This window comes from Pseudorca crassidens, chromosome 4 (genome assembly GCF_039906515.1).
Source record: "Pseudorca crassidens isolate mPseCra1 chromosome 4, mPseCra1.hap1, whole genome shotgun sequence".
Lineage (NCBI taxonomy): Eukaryota > Metazoa > Chordata > Mammalia > Artiodactyla > Delphinidae > Pseudorca > Pseudorca crassidens.
The window spans coordinates 70,676,005-70,703,016 of NC_090299.1; the positions used below are offsets into that span (position 1 = coordinate 70,676,005).

The 27,012-nt window shown below is 38.8% G+C and overlaps 1 protein-coding gene across 1 annotated transcript; it reads left to right on the forward strand.

The window, feature by feature from the left end:
• The first annotated feature begins 3,807 nt into the window (after window positions 1–3,807).
• On the forward strand, window positions 3,808–26,849 carry NIPAL1 (NIPA like domain containing 1). Its single transcript, XM_067735892.1, has 6 exons — window positions 3,808–3,999; window positions 12,402–12,668; window positions 17,163–17,219; window positions 21,041–21,131; window positions 22,707–22,867; window positions 23,397–26,849. Exons 1-6 carry the CDS (start codon window positions 3,954–3,956, stop codon window positions 24,014–24,016), a joined length of 1,242 nt encoding a protein of 413 aa, XP_067591993.1. The 5' UTR covers window positions 3,808–3,953; the 3' UTR covers window positions 24,017–26,849.
• Window positions 26,850–27,012: the final 163 nt, after the last annotated feature.

Genomic DNA, 27,012 nt, shown 5'->3' on the forward strand with positions numbered 1-27,012 from the left:
GAGCTCCAAAAGTCTGCGGAGGGGTCTTTTCAAGTCTTTGGTGGAATACTGCACATGCCTAGGCTGGCACCCCACAGCCTGGGCAGTGAAAAACTGCCAGGGAACTAAATGTTAAATAATTTCCAGAGTTCATACAGACCGTGGATATAATCAAGTTTCTACCTGTCAGCGTGGAGAGATCTCACTGAACACCCAAGCATTAATAGAGTACACAGGAAAGCCACACTTTAGTAGTAGTGCTAAACTAGATCTAGAGTAAAGGATATTTTTATCTACCATAACAAATCTTCAAACAAACTTGTAAAGGATCCAGCTAATCTCCAAGTAACTCATCTCCCTTTCTCTCTTTTAGGGAGGCAACAAAAATCCAAAAACTTCACAATGTAACTTTATAATGTTTGGCACTCAGTCAGAAATTACTAGACACAGAAAGAAACAGAAAAATGTGATCTATAAGAAGGAGAAAAGTCATTCAATAGTTGCAGATCTAGAAATGACAGAGATGATGGAATTAGCAAACAAGGACCTTAAAATATGTATCAGAAATATGCTCAGGAATTTAAAATAAAATGTACATAATGAATAAACAAATATGAAAGACATGAAAAATAACAAAGGGAACTTTCAGAAGTTAAAATTAGACTATCTGAAATGAAAAATTCATCAGATATCTATTCAGTGGAATAAAGAATACAGAAGATAGGCTTAGTAAACTTGAAGACATAGCAATAAAAGCTGACCAAACTGAAGCAAGAGATAAAACATCAGAGACTATATTAAATGGCTCAACATAACTGGTGTCCTAGAAGGAAGGTGGTAAAAACAAACATTTGAAGAACTAATGGCCAACAGTTTTCCAAATTTGATGAAAAGTATAAACCTACATATTCAAGAATCTCAAAGAACCCACACAGAATAAATACAAAGAAAATCACACCAAGTCAAATAAAAGCCCAATTACTGAAAATAAGTGGTAAAAATATATATTTTTAACAGCCAGAGGGGAAAAATAGGTACATTACATACAGTGGGGAAAAAAACAAATGAATAGTCACAGCCTTCTAATAGAAACAATGTAAGCTAGAATACAATGGAACAATATCTTTGAAGTGCTGTAAGAAAAGAAATACTATCAACTTATACTTCTGTACTAAGGAAGAAGAGCTTTCAAAGACAAAATAAAGACTTTTTTTTCCCCAGACAAACAAAAATGGAGAGAAACTACTGCAAGCAAATCTCTACTATAAGAAATGTTAAAGGAACTTTTTGAGTCTTTAATCCAACCACATCAATAATTACAAAATATGTAATCAGACTATAAAGGCTAATTAAAAGCAAAGATTGTCAGTTTGGTTAGAAAAGTAAAATGTAACTATATTTCATTTCAAAGAAATAAGTTTTAACTACAAAGATAAGTTAGAAGTAAAGGGGCAGAAAAAGGTATAACATAAATTCTAATAATAAAACAGTTGGTTTTAGCTAAATTAATATCAAAGTAAATTCAAATCAAAAAGTATTACTAAAAAATAAACAGGGACGTTTAATAATGATAAAAATGTAAATTCATTAAGAAGACACAATAATCCTACTTGTATATGCACCTAATGACAAAGCTCCAAAAATTCATGAAGCAAAAACTGACAGCACGAAATTTATAGTCAAAGTCAAATTACAGGTGATCTTAATACTTCTTTCTTAGCAACTGATAGAACAAATTTCAAAATTGGTAATAAACTGGATTTTGAGCTACCAGTTTAACCTAATTGACATTTATAAAACATTATACCCAACAACTACAGAATACACATTCTTTTCAATTTCACTTGGAACATTCACCAAGATAGAGCATATGCTGGGCCATGAACCAAATCACAATAAATTTCAAAGGACTGTTATTATACAGAATATATTCTGTGTGAAAACCAGAATTAAATTATAAATCAATAACAGAAGGATATCTGGAAAATCACCAAATATTTGGAAATCAAGTAACACATTCCTCAATAACCCATGCACCAAAGAAAAAAATCACAAGGAAAATTTTAAAATGTTTTTAACTAAATGATAATAACAACACATCAAAATTTGAACACCCAAAGTCATCTAGGAATAGGCAGTGAAAGAAAATACATTATAAAGGTTTTCAAGGCAACATTTAAAATGGGAGGACAATGACCTTAAATAGGCTTAAATACTTTTTCTGAGTGTTTTTCTCTTTATTTGCAGAACTAAAAGAGAAGAACTACATAAAAGTTCCTCCTACCTAAGACAGACCTTAATAAGAAACTAGAATTCGATTTTTATTAAAAAAAAAACCTCAAAGGTACATTTTTAGTTTTTTTTTTTTTAATATCCAATTAGCAAATGGGTTAAGAGCACAGACTCTGAAGCCTTAGTTAACATCCCAGCTCCACCACTCACTAGCTATGTGTCCATAGGCAAGTTACTGAATCCCTCTGTGCCTCCCTTTCCTCATCTGTAAAGTGGGGATTAATGATATCTATCAGTATGATAATTTTAAAAGCAAATATTTATAAAGTGCTTAGAATAATGTTTGCCCATATAAATGTTATATATGTGCCAGTTAAATAAATAAGTAATAAATAAATACTTTGGATCACTGTCTACAATCATCACCAATCTTTGATAAAGGTAAAATTTTCAAGTCTGATGTCTAAACCAAACGTTTAAACAGAAATCTAAGCTTTAAGGTTTGTTATCCAAATTGGGCATAAATCTCCCTCCCTTCCAACTTTCACCTATTCCCCTCCCCATGCTATTCCTTCTCCACCAAGCCAATCACCTGTGAAAGTGTGTGCCTTGTATTGCTTTGTTCACTGATCTTAACTCTTCACTCAGCCTAAGAACAAGAAAAGCAAGATTGAGGCCTCTGCTGTGAAACTCCTAGGTAAAAAAGTTAATAGCACTGCTCATGATTATCTAGAGCAAAGGCAAGATAAGCAGACAAGAGTTATTTCCTTCAGTGCTGAAGCCCCAGAGCACAGAGGCACCCCATTCCTGTGGTGAGGGTTTTAGCAGGAATTATGCCGTGTTGCATAATAATCGGCTACCAAGTCTTCCACTGAATAGTTAGTTAAATCATTTAATCTCACTCTTTTCCTCTGATCCTTCATCTGTAAACTAGGGGTTAATAGACTATGTTGTGAGATATAATGAGTTAATACATATAAAGTGCCTACATATGCACGGTAAAGCAAGAATATCATAAACATTAGCTATTATTATTTGGTAGGAATTAGTCGTTTCAGTTTCAGCATTGCCTTTCCTTTAGGGTTTATTGCAATAACTATATGACTTAGGAAAGGGGTGTATGGAAGGCGGGAGTTTGAAACCGAGGGACCGCAGGAGAAGCTGATACTAGCACAAAACGGCAAGGTCTATTGTCAAGCCCTGAGAATAAACTTTAGCATGGTAATCAGAGCAGAATCCCAGTGGCCACAACTTCCCTACAAAGCCGCAAACACACAAAGCAGGGCGCTCAGAATCCAAAGGCAGGAGACATCCCGACCCGGAGAAGCCAGAAGGGGGCCTCAGCACAGACGTTTACGCTGCTAAATTCCCAAGGAGTTGGCTCGGTGGCCTCCACGCTCCGAGAGACGCCTTTACCCTGTAAAGTGTGTCTGTGCTTCTGTACTGCTTGGCTCCCGCAGTGGTCCCGGGTGGCGGTCGGCGCTCCCACCAGCCACACCAGTAACCCGGACCGCAGCCGCAGCCAGCGCGGCGAGAAAGAGCACCCAAGCTTCGGACCTCGGGGGCGGGGCTTGCGCGGAGGCCGCACCCCGCCGTCCCCATTGGCTGAGGCTGCCCGGGGCCGGGGTCAACGCGCACCAGTCCGAGACCCCGCAGCTCCGCCCCAACGCTGATCCATGCGGAGGAGAAGCACAGGTGGGTGAGGATCGAGCTTCTGTGCCCGGGAAGCCTCGTCGGGGGCCATGGGGGGCCAGGTGAGGCTGCCACCCGGAGAGCCCTGCCGAGAAGGTGAGTGTCTGCCCAGAGCCGGAGGATCTGGCGTTCAGGTGGCGATGAGAGCGGGCGGGCGGTCCCGGGTACTTGTGGAGACCAGAAAGGGATACGCCGACTCTTCACGGGCTCATTCATGCATTTATTCATTCAGTCATTCCGCCAGTCAGCCGGTCAACAAGTATTTATCGGTGCCTACAATATGCCAGACTCTGTGGGGATGCTTGAGTCGAACAAGACATACGTGGCTCCCACCCTGGTCCGGAAGAGAGATCCATGTAAAATACGGAGAGCTGAGGGTCGTGACTGGGTAATCAGGGTGCTGTAGGAAGACTCTCAAGTCTCATCTGAAAAAGACGCTTCCACTGACTCGGACTCACTTCCAGAGTCCGTGGTCGACGTCACCCAGTGGGCAGAGGGCGTGCCCGCGGACCGGACAGGAGTCCAGTCTTGCGTCCTGCCCAACTTGGCGAGGGTCAAACACGGTGCAGGGTCAGGCGCCCTGGACCACCCCCCGCCCCATCCCCCGGGGGAAGGCTCTGAACAAACCTGGGCTGCCCACCTCTCTCCTCTTCCTTGGTGATGAAAACGGCTCCAACCCCAGTACCCTCGCGTCTGACTCGCTGTGAAGTCACTTCTTGGCTGCTTAAGGCGAGAGCAGGACAGAGGAAGAGACCGGGAACTGGGTGCACTCATTTAGGTTTCTCACTGCTTTCTAGTCTGGGGTTTCAGCCGCCCCCTGCGTCGTGTAAACTCTTAGGGCGCCACCCCTTGCCCTGTGCCAGGTGTTTACAACACTCGCAGGCTTTCTACAGTCTCAATACCAAAGGCGCGCGTGAGTCCGGATAAAAGTAGGGACACGGCTGCGGCGGCGGGGAGTGGGCGCGGGCGGACAGTGTGTATCATATGAAATGACACTTTTCAATTTTTACAGAGTCCAGAGAAAAGCAGATTTCTATTTTACCCGGTAAGGATGTAAAGAGGGAGGGGCCAGTGAGAGGCGTGGCAAGAACTATCTTTCCAAAATTGCTGGCAACTTCCCCGGGTTTTCTCTTCTCTTGGCTCTCCCAGTTTATTCCTTGATGCGGAGAGTTGTTGTTGTTTTAAGGGGGGAAAAGGCAGTGAACCAGTCAAAACTGTGCCACCAAGAGAAAGAAGACACACAAAGAAAGAGAAAAATACCTGAACAATTCACAAACTATTCAGAAGTTGAGGTTTTGGAAGTGGTTACTAAGGCAGCTGGATCTAGAATTATTTCCTAGACAATCAGTCAGTCATTCTTTGTCTAAAGAATTCCTAAACTAGTAAGTCAGACTGTTACTAACACGTCCACCCTTGTTTACCCAAGGATCTGTAAGTAAGGAGGATGTGTGAATTACATCCACTTGTTTGAATTTAGGGATGATTTTCCTGCTTTGCTCATGCATTAAGTTCCAACAAGAAATATTCAAGCTCCATGCTTAATACCGGGGGTTAATTAACTGTGGTAATTAATTAGGTGGGATGCTAGTGGGAAAGACTTGAGAGAAATCAGAATCCTTCTTATCAGTAGTGGGAAGAGATTAGGCTTCGGCACCAGTCTTCTCAGCTATGACGGCCTCCTTGTCTTTCTTCATCTGTAAATTGGGAATAATTCCTACAGTTTAGAGTTTGAGGAACAGATGCAGATGGGATTACACATGAAGCACACACTTCAGAGCCTGACATGGAGTAAAGGCTCCATTTTTCATTTGTTCATTTATTCAAATGACAAGAGTCCCATGTGCCAGACATTGGCCTAAGTTCTAGAACAGAGGGATTTGCAAGACAATCTGGTCCTAGACAGTCTGGGTCTAGAGGCCCAGATAATTGGTTTTCATAATTAGCAATCCAACCAAGCACAAAATTATTTGAGCCTTTGTTTTTTTCTGTAGGTGTCCATCCCCATTCTCTGGCCTCTTGGATGCAGTGGTATACATTAATAATTCTGAGATTTTACTCGTTAAAAAAAAATCCATATTATAAACATTTCTCAAAATTCCACCAAATGCACATAACTTTTATCAGCAGGACAAGTTGCATTTTCTACGTAAACTATAGCTTCTTTTATGTTACACTAAAAAAGATTTTCTCCAGATTTTTACAGGACGATTAAAAGCAGAAGTTGTTTTTTCAGCCTTCTGTAGATTTCCTAAGTGCTGAAATTCAAGTGCTTTAAGGTATTAAAAATTCTTCACTAAAGGTTGTTCAAAAAGCAATATGTTATTACTTGCAGCAGTTTATGTAGGAAATCTGATGGTCAACAGTCCTCATAGAGTATTTGACCTCCAAAAACACTGATAGTGGGACAATCTTGTTTAGAGATACAAATTTTTAACTTTTTAAAAAATCAACAGTATCTGCTCAAATTTATTTGGGTTACTTGAAATAATGTGCTTCTTGCCCAGCCCTATCAGAGTTCGTATGTAGATATATCTGCTAAATATATCTGCTTGATTTCCAAATTTACTCAAACTTATTTCTCATTCTTATCTGCTCCAAATTTGCTCTAAATTATTTCTCATTCCTATTCTACTCCCCTTATTCCTGTTTTTCTGTTCGTTTTCTCACTAAAATTGTCAGTTTCCATGAGAACAGAGACCTGTTTACCTGTCTTGTTGATCACTGTCTCACCAGTTCTTAGAACAAGACCCTGGCACACAGGAAGTGCTCAATAAGAATTTGTTAAGTGTTGCATGAATGTATACGTAACATGGTGCCTTGCATGGTAGGTGTTCAACAACTGATTTGTTGGATGAATAAATAAAATTGATATATGGATATACGATGTTGTTGCAAAGCCATAATTAAGCTGTAAGAAGAAGTGTTTGGTTGGCAGTATTAAATTGTATGATGGAAAGTGAGAAATTCCTTTAGATTGGAAAGGCAGAGAAGGCCTTTCTAAGAAAGTGAGAGCTCAGTGAAGAGGAGTTAGGCATGCCAGCCACTACTAGCACTACGTAACAAGTGAAGGCTACTTAAAAGCTTTAAGGTGAGAAGGAATTTAGCCTATGAAAGGAAGAGGGGAAAAAATTAGGGAATGAGGTTACAGAGAACGCTGGAGGCCAGGATTCTGGAGGCCCTTGTAGACTGTGGTGGGGATTTTGGATTTTTTCTGAATGAAAAGGGAAGCCATTACAGAATTTTGCGAGGAGAAATGACAAGATTGGACCTACTTATCTAAAAGCTCATTTCACCTGAGCTTGTCCCCGCTACTCTTTGACCTCATCTCATACTATCTCCCTTCTCTCACCAGCCAGCCTGGCTGGTGCAGTTCCTTCCACCCCCTCAAGCAAATTCCCAAGTCTGGGTGTTTGCATTTACGCTTAGCAGAGAGGTTTTTCCATTCAGTGCTGTTTTAAAAAAAAAATACTCCTTCATGCGGCTTTTACTGCTTTCCATGGCACTCAACATATTCTGTAGTTATTAGTTCACTTGTTTATTCCCCCCCCCATTAGAATGAATGTAATAGAGCAGGAATTTTATTTTACTCACTGTTGTAACCCCAGCTTCTAAAAAATGCCTGACAGATAATAGATACTCAATAAATATATATTGAATCAAAGAATGAAAAAGACAACCAGTGTTTTTTCAGAGAATGAGAGAGAGAGAAAGAGTAATGCAATGTAATGTCAGAGGTGAGCAAGCTTTAGAGCATGTAAAGCTTTTTTTTTTAAGTCCAGGATTAGGAATCTAGACTTTGTTATAACTGCCATGAAAATTCATGGGGAATTAAGCAGGGGAGTGATATAATCTGATTCACACTGGCTGATACTTGGAGAACAAATTGTAGGAGACATGAGAGATTTCATTCACTCTTTCCTTTGCTAATATAAATAGGCAGGTGTATCAGTCACCTATTGCTGTATAACACACAACCCAAAACCAAAAGGCTGAAAGCAACAATCATATATTCTTGCTTATGTGTCTGTAGGCCAGCTGATGGTTGACTAATCTAGACGGGGTACACCTGGGTGTCTCTGCATCAGGCTACATACCCACCTGGGTTTGGCTCCTTAATGTGGGATGAGCTTAGGTCTGCTCCATATGTTTTCATTCTGGGATCAAGCTGAAGGGGTAGCAGCTGCTCAGGGAAGCTCTATTCCTGAAAAGTACAGAGGTGCAAGAGAGTAAAGCCAACCATAATACCAGGTGGTAGACCCAACCATGTAAGTACATTTGAACCCTCTCCTTGTATCACCTCTGCTGATGTCCCATTGGCCACCAATTCACTCCCAGCTGACATCAAGGGAAGAATACTCTGCCCTCGTCGGGAGGGGTAAGGAAGTGACTAATTGCTGAATAATAATCCAAACTAACCAGTAGAATGGATGGTGAGACAATGATTTTCTCAAATTGGAAATATCTTGCAGTGATTAAAAATGTAGTTTTATATAGTCACTGATTTCTCAGAAACCAAGATACCGATACCCTATTCCATGTAATAATTGGACTATATATATTATTATTCTCTGTAGACAAATAGGACTTGAAAAAATTAAAGCATTTCATCTTTGTATAAACAATAATAAATTTTAACTGACTCTATTTGTACTTTATGTGTTTACTTTTCTGAAATAGAAAGAATAGTAGCCTGGGAATTGCGTTACCTGGCCCTGTTTGGGCAGTTACATGACTTTGGCAAGTCACTTAATATCTTGGCCTCAGTTTCTTTAAAATGTCTTCCAGCTACAAGTGCCTATGAATTTAGAGCTGGTCCATCAGCAATATTTATGAGCTACCAGGATTATAAGTAACTTCCTCTGGGAACCAAGATAGCTTATGATGAAACCACAAAATTAAGGAAGGGGTCTTTAGAATCATCAAGTCCAACTCCTTCATTTTAGAGATGAAGAAACTGAAACCAAGAGTGATGACTCAACTTGCTCAAGATTATAGATAATTTGTAATGGAGCTAAAGGTGGGAAAAGGCATATAATCCTATAGAAAATTTCACTTTGTTTTAAAATTTTTAAGTTGTGTGTGTCTGTAAGGAAACATTCACACCCGTACATAGAAGATACATATTAAGTTGAATCATATGAAACTGCTATTTATGTAGGGTCAAAAATTGTCAAATATCATCAATTTCATTTGGTTTAACATAACTGAGAACATTAGCAGCACTGTTTGTAAAAGCAAAAACACTGTAAATTATCCAATGTCCACCAACTATAAAATAGAAAAATTAATGGTGAGATAGTCATGCAGTGGAATTCTATAGAACTGTGGGGAAAAAACCAAACCTTACAGCCAGAACATCAAGATTGATAAATCTCAAAAACAAGCAAGTCACCAAAGAATACATACTATATGATTACATTTTTAGAAGGTGCAAAAAGAGGCAAACGAAACACTTTATTATTTAAAGATATAATCTTATAGGGGAAATCATTTTTTTAAAGAAAAGGAGTATTAGACAGAAAATCAGGACAGTTGAAACCACACGGCTTGCGGAATCTTAGTTCCACCATCCGTGAAAGCGCTGAGCCCTAACCACTGGACCGCAAAGGAATTCCCAAGTTGTTATTTCTTAAAATGGGTGGTTGATACATTGGTGTGTATTGAATTATTTTTTTCTTTATAACTGACATATATTTCCTAAATCTTAATTATCCAATATTTAGAACAATATATAATAACATCGAAGAAGTTACAACATCATGCTGTTTGCTGACAGGAGTGTAAATTGGTACAGACACTTGAGAGGGTTATTGACAGTGTCTATTAAAATGAAAAATAAAGGGGAATTCCCTGGTGGTCTAGTGGTTAGGACTCCGAGCTTTCAGTGACGAGGGCTCGGGTTCAATCCCTGGTCGGGTAACTAAGATCCCACAAGCCCGGGCAATGCGGCCAAAAACAATAATAAAAATAAAATAAAATAAAATGAAAAATGAGTAATGTAATAAATTTTCTGTGTTGAAGAAGGTTTGGATTAAACTCTGGAGGATTACTTTGCTTACTAGAATCATAAGCCACCTCTGATTTTGAGATATCTCTAATTCCTCTGAAACCTTCCAAAGTCCCTGCCCACACGTTCTGCTTCATCCATCTCTCCCCTCCTGCCCAGCACCACTCCACACCCACCAACCCGCCAGTCACTCCCTCCTTCAGTCATACCTGCTGTGGGCTCCCTCCTTAATATGCTCCCCAAACATAAAACAATTTAAGTTCTAAGGTCAGTAACTAGACAAGATTTTTATTACTTTTTCCTGCCATAAAACTTGCAGCATTGGGACTTCCCTGGTGGTTCAGTGGTTAAGAATCCGCCTGCCAATGCAGGGGACACAGGTTCGATCCCTGGTCCAGGAAGATCCCACATGCCGCGGAGCAACTAAGCCTGTGCACCACAACTACTGGGCCTGAGCTCTAGAGCCTGCGAGCCACAACTGCTGAGCCTGAGCACCACAAATACTGAAGTCCGTGCGCCTAGAATCCGTGCTCCACAACAAGAGAAGCCACCGCAATGAGAAGCCCGCGCACCGCAATTGAGAGTAGCCCCCGCTCGCCGCAACTAGAGAAAGCCTGTTTGCAGCAACAAAGACCCAACGCAGCCAAAAAAAAATAATTAAAAAAAATTTTAAGTTAAAAAAATTTTTTTTTAAGTTTTAAAAATTTTTAAACTTTTTAAGTTAAAAAAAATACCTTGCAACATTAATGTCCGCTTACAATGAGAACTTATAAAAGGCAACAAAACTTATTTGCACTCCCTTATCACCTTCTGCCTCCACACCCCCTAAAATGTTGGAAACATTTTGCTGTGTCAACAGCTCAGAAAGAATATTGTTTGATTGGAATGAGGTCCACCCACACTGTTTCCAGAGATAAAGTTTTGGAATGGTTATGTTAACTACATAGTAAGTGACACTAATGCAGCCATGGAGTTTACTGGACAGTCAAGTCAGATGTTTTCCCAAGAATTCACGTAATCAAAATCTTACTACCAAATATTACTTTGCACTCTTAGGGGTTGGATGAGATGAACAGTGCCTGGGACAGATTGCTAGATGCTAGCTTATGTGAAAATTTGCAGCAATTCTTACTAAAACAACCAGCCTGAATAATTCCTCAGTTACCATAGAATATCCCTGAAGTAATATAATTCTCTTCGGAATATTTAGAAGTTTTGTCCCAGAATTTATCCTGTATCACAGGATCAAAGTTGGTTCATTTTCAAATTACAGAGATAAATGAAATAGTAATCACAAAAAGATTGAATTCAATTATTTTACCTTTTGCTAGCCCTGAACTTTACGGTTGTTTCTCAACTGTGTATGTGGTAAGATTCACGTAACTTCATAATGCTTTGCCCAGGAGGCATAGATCCTGTTTTTAAAGTTTTGTTTCTAAGACATCATTTAGTTGTTCATGTGCCCTCTTAAGATTTTTGAGATGTAAAACTGATTTTCTTTTTTCACTTAATTCTAAAATTGTAGTTGATTAATTTTTCTTTGCCCATTTTTGTTTAAGGTAAGTCATGCTAGGGAAATATGCCTTTTAAATGGAACAAAAAAAGTTGAGAAGATGGTCAGAAAACCTAGTCACGGTGTCACCTTGTTTGCAGCTTTTTGAGTGGAGAATAGATTATAAAAAGTTTCTTAGTGTAAAATGTTTTTATTCTGTGTTTTAGTATTTAGCCTCAAAAAAAAAAAGAAAGGCACTTAATAATGGGTCTGGTTCAGTGGATTTACATGCTCATTTGAATCCTATTCAGGAAAAAAAAAAAACCTCCTGATATTTAATTCATTTGTCTATTAGATTCTTTTTTTTTTTTTAAGGAGGAAGTGAGTTAGTAGACCTGCAAAATTATTCTTTTTAGGAAAGTGGTCCAGAAAACTAAACCCGCTTTTAAACATGTTTTCTGAAATGAACAATTCGTACCCCACCAAGTGGGATAGCTCAGTTTCCTGTAACATGGTGATTTCTAGACCCACAGGGTTACTCTGCCCTTTTCCACCTTCAGTCGCCACATATGCTGCTGCTTTCCTGGAGACACACTGATGGCGTGAAGGAGAGAAGTGGACATTGTAGGGCTGTGATGAACTGCTGAGCCCAAGCCGGGTCTGAACAGCTCCAGGCTGCTCCAGCAGGCTGCTGCTGGCTGGAGCAGAGAACCGAGTACTGCTAGATCTTCCATTTTATGAGAGGAATCCAGACTTTCACGTGAAGTCTCGCATATTTGCATGATAACAGCTCAACAACTTTGCAGACATTTTGAAGAACCTGTGTGAGCCCAGCTGAACCTGTGAGCCCGTGGACCACGTGCTGGAGACCGCCCATCGGGCAGTAAAAAAACAGTGTGTCAGTACCGCCCACTCAAGTTTCTCTTTCTTGGAGAAAGAAAATAAAGATTAGTGTGTCTCCCTTTCGTCGGTTGACATTTCCCTCTTTCCCTTTTCCAGGCTACGTGCTGTCTCTGATCTGTCCGAATGCCTCCCAGGCTTGGTGTGAGATCACACGTGTGTCACAGCTGCTGGCTTCTCCTGTCCTCTACAGGGACCTGAATTCCAGCATAACCAACTGCAGCATTTCTGCAAATGCAGAGAACAAATACAGTCTTTATGTGGGCCTGGTACTGGCAATAAGTTCCAGTATTTTTATTGGCTCCAGTTTCATCTTGAAAAAAAAGGGCCTCTTACAACTGGCCAACAGGGGCGTTACTAGAGCTGGTAAGAAATGGATGCAGCTAACGAATTCAGGTTTCTAATTGCAGAAATCATCCTACTGTAAGACCACGGTGCTACAGGAATAACATTTCACTGTCTCTGTCTTCACCCCTATTCCTGTTCTTAGCAACTGTTCTCAGCAGTTTCCAGGATTGAGCCAGTTGTGTCTCCTTTAGGGTGAGACTAAAATGCAAGAGGTTTGGGGTGTGGGATGAGCTCTTCTTTCATAGCCTTAGTCTGAGATTCCAGGATTTAGTCAGATCAGGCGACTCCCCTGATTAAAACACATCAGTGGCTTTTCTTTGCACTCAGAGTAAAATCCAAACATCCTTGCACAGTCTCTGACCTCACCTGCTGCCTAAAATGGCCTGTGCTACCTCTCTAGCTTCATCTTCAGCCTCCTTCACTATCGTGTGCTTTTCTCTGGCTCCTGGAATGTACGGAATTCTCTCCCACCTCGAGGTCTTTTCCTTTGTCTGCAGCTCTCTTCTGCCTGACTGTCATTTAGCTGACTCATCCTTCAGACTTCAGCTAAACTATCACCCCTGCAGAAAGGCCTTCCTCGACCATCCTCTCTGGGGAGGTTTCACTCACCTCTACCCCTGCTATTCTCTATCACTGCACTAAGGGTTTCCTTCGTTGTACTTGGAATAACTTGTCATTGTACATTAATTGTCTATTTACTTGTTGTCAACAGGCTTACTTGTTTGACAGTAGATTCACAAGAGCAGGAACGTACCCTAGCATGGGGTTGGCACCCAATAAGTATTGTCAAATCAGTAAATGGATTGCAGTAGAGTTAGGTTACTATTTGTAGTGACATTTCAGAAGCTGTGTAGCTCTGCTTGGCTATCCTTCATTAACCATGAGTTTTCTATTCATTCTTATCAAGAATAATGTCCTAAAAGAGTTAAATATCGTTCTAAGGTTCATAGGGGAAAATAAATGGCTATGAATTGTGCAAACAAGTTTATAAAAGAGTACTATTGAGGGGACATAGATAAAACAGTTTGGCATTAACAAAGATAGACAAAATAATAAAAGATAATTGAAAACTTATATAAGTACATACAGCAATTTAATATACAATTTTTAAAACTGGCATTTCAATCCACTGGAGAAAGGATTAATTATTCAATCAAAAGTACTGAGACAACTGGCAAAAACTAGAGGAGACAAATGTGAGAGCTTTACTTTATACCATTTGGTAAAATAGATTCCTCATAGTTTAGAGTTAAATTTAAAATGAAATATTTTTTTTAAAAAAAACCTAAAAGAAAGTCTTCCTAAGCATAAAGATAAAGGAAGAAACAATTCTATATAAAGGAAGAGATTATCTGGATTGACCCCCCACAAAAAAAAAAAAATCCTACATGAAAACACCTTTAACTGAAACTAAAAAGGAAATGACATGTGGAGAAAATTTTCAAACTATATGACAAAGGGTAGTTAAGTCACAATATACAAAGAGTGATTATAGTCGATAAGAAAAAGATAGGTACATAACAGAAAAAAGGCAAAACACATATACAAGGAACACACAGAATAAGAATTGTAAGTGGCCAATAAACATACCTAAGTAAATGTTACTTCACTAATACCCAAAGATATACCAACTATATAACATTGAACTCCTGGGTTTTACCTACTATTTTAACAATATTTGGTTTTTCTTTAAAAAATAATGCCCTATGTTGGTAAGGGAATTTGGGAAATAGATAGCCCTCTCAAACATTGGTGGAAGCAATATAAATGGGTACAAACTTTCCTGAGAGCAATTTGGGAAAGCTTAAAAATGTTAATATCTTAAAATCTAATAATTCTACCTCTAGGAATTTGTCTTAAGAAGCGAACGAAGCTACAGTACTATAATCAAAACAGTGTTGTATTGGCACAAAAACAGACATATAGATCAGTGGAACAGAATAGAGAGTCCAGAAGTAAACCCACACACCTACGGTCAATTAATCTACAACAGAGGAAGCAAGAATATACAATGGAGAAAAGACAGTGTCTTCAACAAGTGGCGCTGGGAAAGCTGGACAGCTACACGTAAATCAATGAAATTAGAATATTTCCTCACACCATATACAAAAATAAACTCAAAATGGTTGAAAGAGCTAAATATAAGATGTGACACCATAAAACTCCTAGAAGAGAACATAGACAAAACATGCTTGGACATAAATCGTGGCAATATTTTTAGATCAGTCTCCCAAAGCAAAAGAAATAAAAGCAAAAATAAACAGGACCTAATCAAACTGAAAGCTTTTGCACAGCAAAGGAAACCACCAAAAAACTAAAAAGACAACCTATGTAATGGGAGAAAATATTTGCAAACAATGTAACCAATGAGGGGTTAATATCCAAAATATACAAATAGCTAGTACAACTCAATATCAAAAAAACAACCCAATCAAAAAATGGACAGAAGATCTAAATAGACATTTCTTAAAAGAAGACATACAGATGGCCAATAGGCACATGAAAAGATGCTCAGCATTGCTAATTATTAGAGAAATGCAAAGCAAAACTACAATGAGGTATCATCTCACACTGGTCAGAATGGCTATCATCAAAAAAGTCTACAAATAAGAAATGCTGGAGAGGGTGCGGAGAAAAGGGAACCCTCCTCCACTGCTGGTGGGAATGTAAATTGGTACAGCCACTGCGGAAAACAGTATAGAGTTTCCTTAAATAAAAATAGAGCTACTATATGATCCAGCAATCCCACTCCTGGGCATATTTTCAAAAAAAATGAAAACTCTAATTTGAAAAGATACATGCACCTCAATGTTCAAAGCAGCGCTATTGACAATAGCCAAGACATGGAAACAACCCAGGTGCCCATCAACAGATGACTGGATTAAAAAGATGGGGTATATAAATACAATGGAATATTACTCAGCCATAAAAGTAAATGAAATCTTAACATTTACAGCAACATGGATGAACCTAGAGAATATTATACTAAGTGAAGTAAGTCAGACAAATATATGAAATCACTTAGATGTGGAATCTATAAAATAATACAAATGAACATATATACAAAAGAGAAACAGACTCACAGACACAGAAAACAAACATATATATTATATATACATACATATATATATATATATGGTCTCATACAGGTTAAATTAATAATAATAATATATAATAGACCAGATTTTAGACTATTCAATCATTAAGGGCTGAGAAAGTATTTGTGATATTAAGTTTTTTAAAAACAGCATATGAAATCATATTTTAATTTTCCAATTTGGTTATTTGCAAATTTTGTAAGGCGAAAGTCATAAATAAACATGGTTAACTGCTTTGCAACATAATCCTCACAGCTAACATATCCTTTTTAGCTTAACTATAACAAAATCAGATAGGTCAAGTTCACAGCGTTAAGTATATTAAAATTGGTGAGAAATTTGCAATTTCTAAAACAATCATAACAATGACTTAAGCTCACAAATTACAGAGTGGGAAGATAACTCTCTGAATATCTTAGGAAAGGTTTTTGTCCTTTTCAGTAGACTAGACAAATTCAATTTCATGGTGCCAAGGTAGAGAATAAGTAGAATCCAGCTGGCCAATGCTGGCTATTCTCTCATTGACTATCCAAAATCTCAAAAGCTCTTATGTCAACCATCTTCATCCCTTTGAGGTCCTCCTTAGGTACCAACCTAATTTATGATTTATGGTTTTCTGTCTTTAATTTTTTAACTGTGGCTGAAACAAAGTATTTAGGGCTTATAATACTCTATGTCCATATCTGAATGGCATAAATATAGTGTGGACGAAAAATATAACCTGCCATATCAGTAAACAAAGGGTGTTGCCAACATCAGGCCATTAGCCACTGCAGCCACCAGCAGACAGTGCATCCTGAGGCCGTTCAGGATGGAGAAAACAGGATACTGGCCCTAGATAGTTAAAGTGCATATCAAAGGAATGATTTCAATGAGCCCAGACTCTTGCATCTTCCCATACATAGAAAAGTGCTAAATTCATTTTCTTGAATTAATGGTAATCTTTTGATGTTCCAACTACCTGTTTTGTTTGTTTGTTGTTTTTGCAAAAACTCCTATATATCCTGACTCCTCCCTTACTTATTCAGGGCAGTTGCTCAGAGCTGTCTGAGAGGCTGCCTCCTGGGCTGAAGTCCTCAGCAAGTCCACCGAATAAAGCATAATTCTCAACTTTCAGGTTGTGCGTTTCTTTTCAGTAGACAGTAGTAAACCTGATGACTAAATAAAATTTTCCTGCAAATGAAAAAACTGACTTTGTGTAGAAATCAAAGACAATATAAAAAAAGATTTGGAAGATTTCTAAATGGAAGATTTACTGGAAATGACCAAGTAAATAAGCTAAAGGTGAGATATACTGACTAGGCCTTAAGCCTTGTGTTTTCCAACCATACTCTGGTACCTTTTGTAGAAGTTAATTCCTCAAACCCTCTTCCTCCACTTTAAAACTTAATTTCTCTTTGTATCATTTTCCTAGGACAAGGTGGATATTCTTACCTCAAGGAATGGCTCTGGTGGGCAGGATTACTCTCAAGTAAGTCCTTAATGCCGAGAATAATGTTTGCTTGTAAAATGATAAAGTACATGCAATTGTTCAAATTGATTAATTTAGCTAAGTGTTAAGGATGGCATTTAAGTCTAGAAATTTTTGTGTGGGCATAATGTCTTACATATAAAATAAATCACATGTATTTAGAATTAAGTTTTGCTCTTTCTTCCCCCCACCTGCACATTCTCAATACTGTTTTGGAATGCAAGTAAAAAAGTTATTGTCTGGAATCTTATATTTTATCACAAACTTCTCCTTCTCTTGTATTTTATTCCCCATAACAATTGAGGAAAATGCTTCCCTCCCACATTTTCCCAGCTCCTAATTCAATATACGACTGTTCTCGCTGCATAGAGTAGGTACACTTTCCTGGCCAGGACCAAAATATGGATAAATGAAAGTCCCCTTGGACTGCTTAGCTCTGAACAAATGGAGAGAAGATGAAGGTTGCCAGCACTCTCCTTCCTCCTAGACTTGCCCTGAGGATTAAATGAGACTCTGTATGAGGTGAAAGCACTTTCTAAACGCTAATGTGATGTCCAGTAAGAAGGCAGTGTATCGCCCGCAGGCACTTTTGCAGATTTATATCTCCCTCCTAACTCCTCTGAACTTTCTCAAATTCCTAGCCTGAAACTTCCAGGGAAAGGACCTCATAAATTGTAGTTTCACACTACTTCCAGCCATCTCTGCAGCCAAAAGCCTTAAAACTTCCATTGATTTTCTTGTACTAAGTAAGACATTTCAGTATTTTTGAGATCCTGTTACAAGAAAGAATTGGATAACTTTCCTTTAATAAATGGTGGTATCTAAAAGGTTTGTTACCTGAAAACTGGGTTCATCTCTTGATGGGTGTCAAAAGACACAACCAAGTCAGAGATTGGGAGAAGGAAGGATTTATTACTTGCAGCAAGTAAGGGGAACACTGGGGATCTTTCCCAAAGCAGTGTCTTCCCAAACAGCAAAATTAGGAAAGTTTTAAGCTAAAAGTACATGCATATTCATGAAGGGGCTTGAGCAGAGGAGAATTCAGCATAGAATTGGGGCAGAGGCTGACAAAATCCAAGCATTAACTGATGGAAGTCACGAGGGTCAGAAAAGGTCAACATCAGGACTTCCCTGTGGTGCAGTGGTTAAGAATCCGCCGGCCAATGCAGGGGACATGGGTTCGAGCCCTGGTCCAGGAAGATCCCACATGCCGTGGAGCAACTAAGCTCGTCCGCCACAACTACTGAACCTGCACTCTAGAGCCCTCAAGCCACAACTACTGAAGCCCACGCACCCTAGAGCCCGCACACCGCAACTACTGAGCCCACACGCTGCATCTACTGAAGCCCGTGGGCTCTAGGGCCCGTGTGCCGCAACTACTGAGCCCACATGCTGCAACTACTGAAGCCTGCGCACCTAGAGCCCATGCTCCGCAACAAGAGAAGCCACCAAGAAGCCCGTGCACTGCAACGAAGAGTAGCACCCGCTCGCTGCAATGAGAGAAAGCCCGCACACAGCAACGAAGACCCCACACGGCCAAAAATAAATTTTAAAAAATTTAAAAATAATAATTATAATACCTTAAAAAAAACAACTTCTAAAAAATAAGTGTTATATATGCTGGGGAAGCACCATGGTTCAATTAAGAAAAAAAGAAAAAGAAAAGGTCAGCATCATCGTCCCTTGGGTTCAAGTTGATCTGGTGGTTGAGGGGACTTAAATTCTGCAAAATAGCTCAAGGAAGTACTTCAGGCTAATCTTTACCATTGACACAGAACTGGGAGTCTTTACAACTGATTTATCATCTTTGCTGCTGTTACTTCTCTCTGATATGGATACTCTCTGTATCTCTCTGATACAAACTCTGATAACAGTTTGTTCTTTTGTTCCCTTAAGATCATTAATTACTGAGACCTGTTTGAGGGCAAGCATTGTGGCCAGGCTTAGATCAAAAAAAGGCTTAGTCCTAAAATGGCTTCTCTTATGTCAAAGAGCTATATCTGGTTCTTTTCTCCAGGGATCCCATACCCTATCTGCATACAGGATGGTGAATAAAAATAATTTAAATTTGTATAGCTTTTTCAGCTTTTAAGGTGTTTTCACATCTGTTTTCTTACTTCATTTGAGTAAATGTTGTCAGGGACTGTGCTGGGAAGATTCCAAATAAATATTTGGATCATTCTTTCTCCTTTTCTCTCTCTCTCTGTCTGTCATATCTCTCCACCCTCTACCCACACAATAGAATGAAAGTAGAAGGAGAATATTATATGGCTATGTTTGTAATTTTAGTCTCACCATGCACAAAGTTTCTGCCAGTACTAAAGAGTGAAAAGCACAAGTCTTCAACATCAGAGATTTTATCTAGTGACAAACATATAGTACTTTAATTATGAAATCAGTATTTTCCTGGAAAGCTGTCTGTAATGATAAAAATACAAATAATGAAGTATTCAAGAAAACATGTCGATGAAAAAAATGAATCAGTCGATCTAAGAAAAAAATGCAAAGTTTTATTCACACCGAACTGAGGATTATAAGCCGGGAACAGCCTCTCAGAAACAGAACTGCTCCGCCTGTTAGAGATCAAAGCACAGTTATAAGTTCTTGAGACAGGGGGCATTAAATGCCATCTAATGGACAGTTTACGCAATCCAGAGCTGCACTTACAAAGAGAGTAGTGGGCCCTTATGAGATTAAGAAGGAAGGTCATCTCCTAAGGAGGTCTGGTTAATGCAGACGCACAACACACACTAAAGGGGAGGGAGGAGGCCCAGATGGGCCAAAAAAGAAAATTATGTTTACATTTTTCTCATCTTGCCATAAAGTATGAATTTCATTTCATTACTTACTATTCTGAGAAAACTACCACTGTTGCTCTGAAGAAAGCAGTCTCCTACCGTTCTGTACGTTTCTATTTGTTTTATGATATTTTAAAGCTGATTACTCCTGTAGATTTGTCAGGGGCTGGGGTCGGGCTTGGGGGGTGGAGTGGATAGCAGCCAGGGGGAAAAAGAAAATGGGTGCTGGTGTCTTTTATCTGTTCCAGGAGCTCTCTCTACAGTGTGTCTGCTTGGCACAGTTGACAGCATGAAATACTACATTCTGTGGGCAAGCATTCAGTTGTGACCCATGAGAATAATTTGGCCCCAATTCAAGGGTCCAACTCTTAGAAAGATTTTCCCTCACTCTAGAAGTTAATTGCATCACACTATCTTATGGAAGCCTGGAGTTCCTCAGATAAGGATTCCAGGAGCATGTTGTTAGGACTTTCAAAGAGCTGCTTGGATATCCTTGAGCTACTGAGATACTGTCACTTACTTGTAGATCGTCTGCAATCCAGAGGTGCCTGACTACACAGGCCCGTGGTAGGCATCTCTGCCTATCCCCTGCCTAGACTATACATCTCTAGAAAGCATTCTAATTTTACAAGCTGCTTTATTGTTAATTTGCACAGCAGTAGGTATTCTTGAGCAAACAATCATTCTTACTTACTCCAAAGCTACCTCTTCTAGATTTCATCTGAGTGACCACATATGTTTCTGGTTCTAAAGTAACTAAAAACTTTATTGAAGGTCATTGAAAATAGATATTCCTCTGTCGCCACTTTTTGCATTAATTGAGTTTGTATCACCAGGTAATTACAGTTTATCCTTTTAATACCAAACCTTCCCCACCTTCCCTAAAAGAAGTTAAATTATTCCTTTTCATTAGACATATGAGTGTCTGTGGGATAAAAGACGACTGCTTTGCATGTATCAGTTGTTTTTCTCATAGGAGCAATAAGCCTGTCTTTTATATTAATGCTGCTGCTTGCTTTCCAGTGGGAGCAGGCGAGGCTGCGAATTTTGCAGCTTATGCTTTTGCACCTGCCACCTTGGTCACCCCACTGGGCGCGCTGAGTGTTCTCATAAGGTACGTAAGCAATAAGGAACTTGGCTTCTGTGGGATTTTAATACCATGATAAACTTAACCCACAAGAAACAGATGACGAAGCATACCTCAAAACAGAATTTTGAAAATTACAAAACTAATGTGAGAAGACTATACAATAAAGAGCAGGAGAAACAGGAAATAGATGGTCTTCCCGCAAAACACAGAGTAATTGTGCGTTTTCTTTGTGACGATGCAGTGGAGCCAAGCAGATTTTTTTTCCCTCTCACCTGAACAAATTGCTGCAGCCCTTTTAATGCTTTCTGTTGTCATAGTGGCTAATGACCGTAGTTGTCAGAGGACTTTACAAAGCATGGTGTTCGGGTTAAATTTCAACTTTCACTAAAACTCTTGCATTGTCTGCTGGATACTTGTGTTTGGAGATATCTTAGTTTCTTTTAGTACTGGAAACAGGAATCATTTTCCTGTCAATAAAAAGTGGATCTAACATTTCTGAGTTGGTCTTTATTATGATTCCAAATGAATGTGTTCCATGAACTCTTTTATTTTGTAACTAAGCAACTGTTTTGTTTGTTGTCTTTTTCTTTTCCTTTTATCTCCATTCATTACCAACCTCTAGAAGAAAGCTTATGACTAAGGCTACCCACTTCTTTTCACCGTCTTTGTAGGATTGTTGTGAGAAGTAAGTGAGTCCATACAGAAAGCACTAGAACACTGGCTACTAGTGAATGGTAGATATCGGTAGTAGCAGTTTTTGCTGAGGCTGCCGTCCTCATCAGTGGCCACGTGAGAGTGACTCGCAGAAAGCACCTGGTAATTGACCATAGTCTTGGGTGCAAATGGATACTGATAATGCGCTGGTGGGAGTGCCAGGGCATCAGGAGAAGGGGCCACAGTGGACCTACTGGTTGAGCCGTAGGATGGCATCTGTGTCCGTGGTGGTGCCAACCTAGAACTTCCTGAGGCCATGGCAACAAGGTAGTGGGAGCAGTGAATAGGTGAAAGTATCAGAGCAATAGCAGCCGGTCAGGAAATATTTTAATATTTTGACAACCCATACGGTTGTACTTGTGTGTACCAGGTAACTATTGGCCCTGAGCAGAGTAATTCTTCTTTAGGTATATATCGTTCTTTGAAGCTTTCATGAGCACACGTTCTAAATGTGTCATGCCAGTAAGATGTAAAAGTTCTTGCATTTTGTTTGGCTTTACAGGAGAAAATGGGGAAATTCAAAATGAATTGAGTGGGACCTCTTAGAAGGTCATGGGAAGATTACAGGTGTATAGAATGCCTGTTATAACTTTTTAACTATAAAAGCAATTAAGCAGACTTGATTACTTGTATTTTTCTAGATACAAATTTAGTAATATATAACGAACTTCACACACAGAAAGGAAGGAAGGGAGGGAGGGAGGGAGGGAGGGAGGGAACGAAGGAAGGAAGGAAGCCAGCCAACCAGGGTTTTCAGTGTCACGTAGCATATTCCAATCAGTTGATTGGGATACAGATTGGTGCGCACTGCAGTGCGACGTCTGAGCTGCCATGGAATCCAAAGGTAACTGAACAAGAGTGATTTTTTTTTTCTTCTTCCAACAGTGCACTGTTGTCTTCCTATTTTTTAAATGAGCACTTGAACATTCATGGGAAAATAGGCTGCACATTAAGTATATTGGGGTCAACTATGATGGTTATCCATGCCCCACAAGAAGAGGAAGTTGCTTCTCTGCATGAAATGGAAATGAAATTGAGAGACCCAGGTCTGTGATTCAACCAAAAGAAACACTTACTCAAATTCTGCTCCACTTTCTCTTCTCATCAAATGAATTGGTAATAATATTGTAATAGGCTTCCTAGAAGCCTAGTTGTGGGTTGAGATACAGTACAGTTTGACCGAGTGATACCAGTCTTCTGAAAATGTGGCACAACTTATTTTTGTGTCCATGCTTCCCCTCCACAAAATGAAAGGAAGAGATGGGGATAGAAAAGGGAAAAGACTTATACTCCAACCCAAACTTTCACATCTTTCTCCCTCTGAAAATAAAAAGTCAATCAGACAATACCTGCTGTACCTCATAGTGTTGTCTGTGAGGTTCAAATGATATGTCTGTGAAAGTCCACTGTGAAATATTGAGCCATGCAGTAAAATGTTGTTGTTCCTGTTTTTTTATTTAGTCTCATGTCTCTTTCTAAAACACCTAGGCTCCTAAACTCATGACTAACAAGATTTCAAAAAGATTTGATCCTATTAGCATTTTCTGAAGTCTAATTCTTTTCTCCTCCTAACAGGATTTATCTCCTTTGCTGTGATCATAACTGTGATCTCCTTGGTGCTGATTCTGATTGTAGCTCCCAAGAAAGGACAGACCAATATATTGGTCTACATTTCAATCTGTTCATTGATTGGAGCATTTTCAGTTTCTTCTGTCAAGGGCCTGGGAATTGCCATTAAGGAACTACTGGAATGGAAGCCCATTTATAAGCATCCCCTGGTCTTTGTTTTGCTGGCTGTACTCGTGCTTTCAGTGACAACACAGATTAACTATCTCAACAAGGCACTGGACACCTTTAACACATCTCTTGTGACTCCCATTTATTATGTGTTCTTCACTTCCATGGTAGTAACTTGCTCCGCCATCTTATTCCAAGAATGGTATGGCATGAATGCTGGAGATATCATCGGGACTTTGAGTGGGTTCTTCACCATTATCAATGGCATCTTCCTTCTGCATGCTTTTAAAAACACTGACATTACCTGGAGTGATCTGACATCCACTACTCAGAAAGAAGTCCTCTCTCTGAATGGCAATGAAGACAAATACGTCTTACTAGAGAATGTAGAATGTTCAGCCCCAGGATTTGACGATGACATTACCTTGTTTAGCAGGACTGATGATCAAAGTCCCTAGAAACCCTGAACTTTAACCGCTAAGAGACACTTGGAGAGGAGAAGGAATACCTGATTCTTGGAACAACTATTAGGAAAGCTGGCATTTTTAAAGTTCTAACTAATAATTTAGACATGAGGCCAAATAAAAATGCCTTTATTTTTGGCCATCAAATTTGAAAATCAGGGCTTCCCTGGTGGCGCAGTGGTTGAGAGTCCGCCTGCCAATGCAGGGGACACGGTTCGTGCCCCGGTCCGGGAAGATCCCACATGCCGCGGAGCGGCTGGGCCCGTGAGCCATGGCCGCTGAGCCTGCGCGTCCGGAGCCGCAACGGAAGAAGCTGCAACAGTGAGAGTCCCGCGTACCGCAAAAAAAAAAAAAAAAAAAAAAAATTGAAAATCAAAGTTTTGATCCTCCTCCAGAAGGCTTCTGCTGTTTTTCATTTCTGCAAACTTGAAATATCCCCTAAGCATGAACGAAGTCAAAGAGTTAGATAACTCTCAGAATAATAATCTCTTTCTTCTGGTCACAATATGTTTGGTTCTGCCTGGTGGCTCTTCATTTCTTTGGCCGCTATTCTTAGTCTCTCAGTAACTCACAGGTAAACACAACTGTGTGCTGATAAGCAGAATATCAGTCACCATTCTCTAATGAGTCATAGTTTCAAATTATTAAAACTGAGAAGCGAGATCACTGATGCCTCCCACCTTCTACAACTTCCTTCTTTCTAAACTAGGTAGCTAACGGGTAGAGTGTTAAAGAAAAAAATAGACATGTTGGAAATCTGCTGCTTGGTGGGCTAGAGTGTGTAACACACACATGCCCATGAAGGGCTTATAAATTGTAACTTATTGAGGAGTTTGAGGAGAATAGGAAGGCAAGTTAACTTCTTAGAAAACTCAGGGAATACTACAGGAAAATACCTTTTCCTATTAAAGCCTACATAAAATTTTCCTATCTCACTCCAGGTGCATGGCAGGAGTAACATTTTTGGTGGTCTCTACCGTTTATGGATAGATTAATCCATTAATCTTTTCTCATTGATTTAATGGAAAAGAAATTAGCTATCTTATTTCTAGACTAACTTATTTCTCTCAAAAAAAATCCTAACCAAAAAATTATGACATTAAAAACAAACAAAAACTCTTCAGGTTGACTGGATTATTCTCTTCTAATGTCAAATGTTATTAGTTTTGTTTGTTTGTAATCTACCTCAAGTCTATTCTGGGTAATAATAGTAGATTCTTTTCTTCAGAATTCTATTAAAGTGACTTTAGCATTTCCCCAGTTCGGTTGAACTGTGATTGATTTTCATGGTGATGACCTGAGATGACTGCAAAGCCCTAAAGTGCTGGCATAGTCTCTTCAGCATAGTTTAGTGTTGAGTGCAATTCAGTGCATTCTAAACTTTTGAAAATTGATAATCTGTGAAAGATTCACGGGTTGATACCTTAGGTCAAATATATGTTTACTGTGTTGATTGCTGTTTCACCTTAATTGTATATCAGATATATAAGCTATGAACACAAGTTTGTACAAAAAGTATTCTCTCAAAAAGCAGTGTCTGAAAGTTGTAGAAATTCTTTTAAGTTTCTCTTTTTCTGTTGAAAACTCTGTTGATTTCTCCAGGACACCTTCTTGGTGAGGAAATTAATAGCACCCAACCTGAGGTTGGGGTAGTCCTCCACTCGACTGTATCTTAGTGTCAGATATTTCTTCAACGTCACCTGTTGACAAAGCTTTGCCCTTGGTATATTGTGCCCAGGTTAAAGGTTCTTGTAACACAAGAACCCATGTGTACACTGGGTTGGAAAATGAACTAGTGTTGACACATACACCCAGGAGAAAGTCTGAGAAAGAGCTAATGAGCTGAAATCTGTTGAGAAACAATGAAACATTTGAAAAACTCTAAAAATCTCTGGTGGGCATATGCATTGAAAAACTAAAATGTTGCAAATCCGAAACCCAGAGTACTTTTTCCCAAATAGGAAGATGTTGTCTAAGGAGGAATAAAATGCTGGATCCCTGTATTGAGACTAACTGTGTTAGTCTTAACTGGTAGTCTCATATGTATATATTTTAATATGTATACTTTATCTCACATAGATACCTTAAGATTTATTATGTGAATATCTGTACACATGTCATTAAGGATCACAAAGCTGTCCTCACACAGCCAAATAGAAAGCTTTTCCTAATTCTATAAACATAATAGTTTCATTTTATTTTTCAACTTACAATTTTATTCTTAGGTCAGTAGTTAATGATTTTATTTCTAGTTCAGATTTCAGAATGTTCATAAAACCCTCGATCTGGCAACATGCAATTAAATTAACATTTTTGTTTTAAGAGTACGAAATCAAATACATATATGTGGAAAGCACCCGCATCATGCCTGATATTGAGGCATTTAATACAATTTAGTTCTCTTTGAATCAACATTTTAATTCTCATAGTCTCAGTACTATATAGGTAAGGACCATTAGTTGCTAGTTTTCATATATTCTTTTTCTTTTTTCAATTTGTGTTACCTTAGTTCATTTTTAATAATCCGAGTGAAAATGAATTCCATTAGTATACTATCTCAACAATGCAAAATGATTCTGACAAAAATATTTTATTTTTCCTAATAAAACCAAACTAAATGCGATCTTCACATTCCAACAAAACTTTGTGGAAAAGTACTTTATATGAATATATATGAAATATTTTCAAATGTTTCAAAAAACTATGATCATGAAATTTTCTATTTTCAAATGTTTATAAATACTGTTCATTTTAGAAAGTTTACAACTTTTAAACTAATGTTTCTGTATGTTTTTCATTTGCAATCAAATAATGTGGTTTAATTATGCTTGTTGGAGTTCAGTTTTGAGTTTCTTGAAGTTAAGCTTACGTAAAGGCAAAAATACCCCTTGAAATTAAAAAGAAAATTCTGAGGTTTAAAAAAAAATCTGCACTTGTTTAATGCTTTGTCATTTTCCTTGAAATTAAAATCTGTTTTAGAAAAAGGCTCT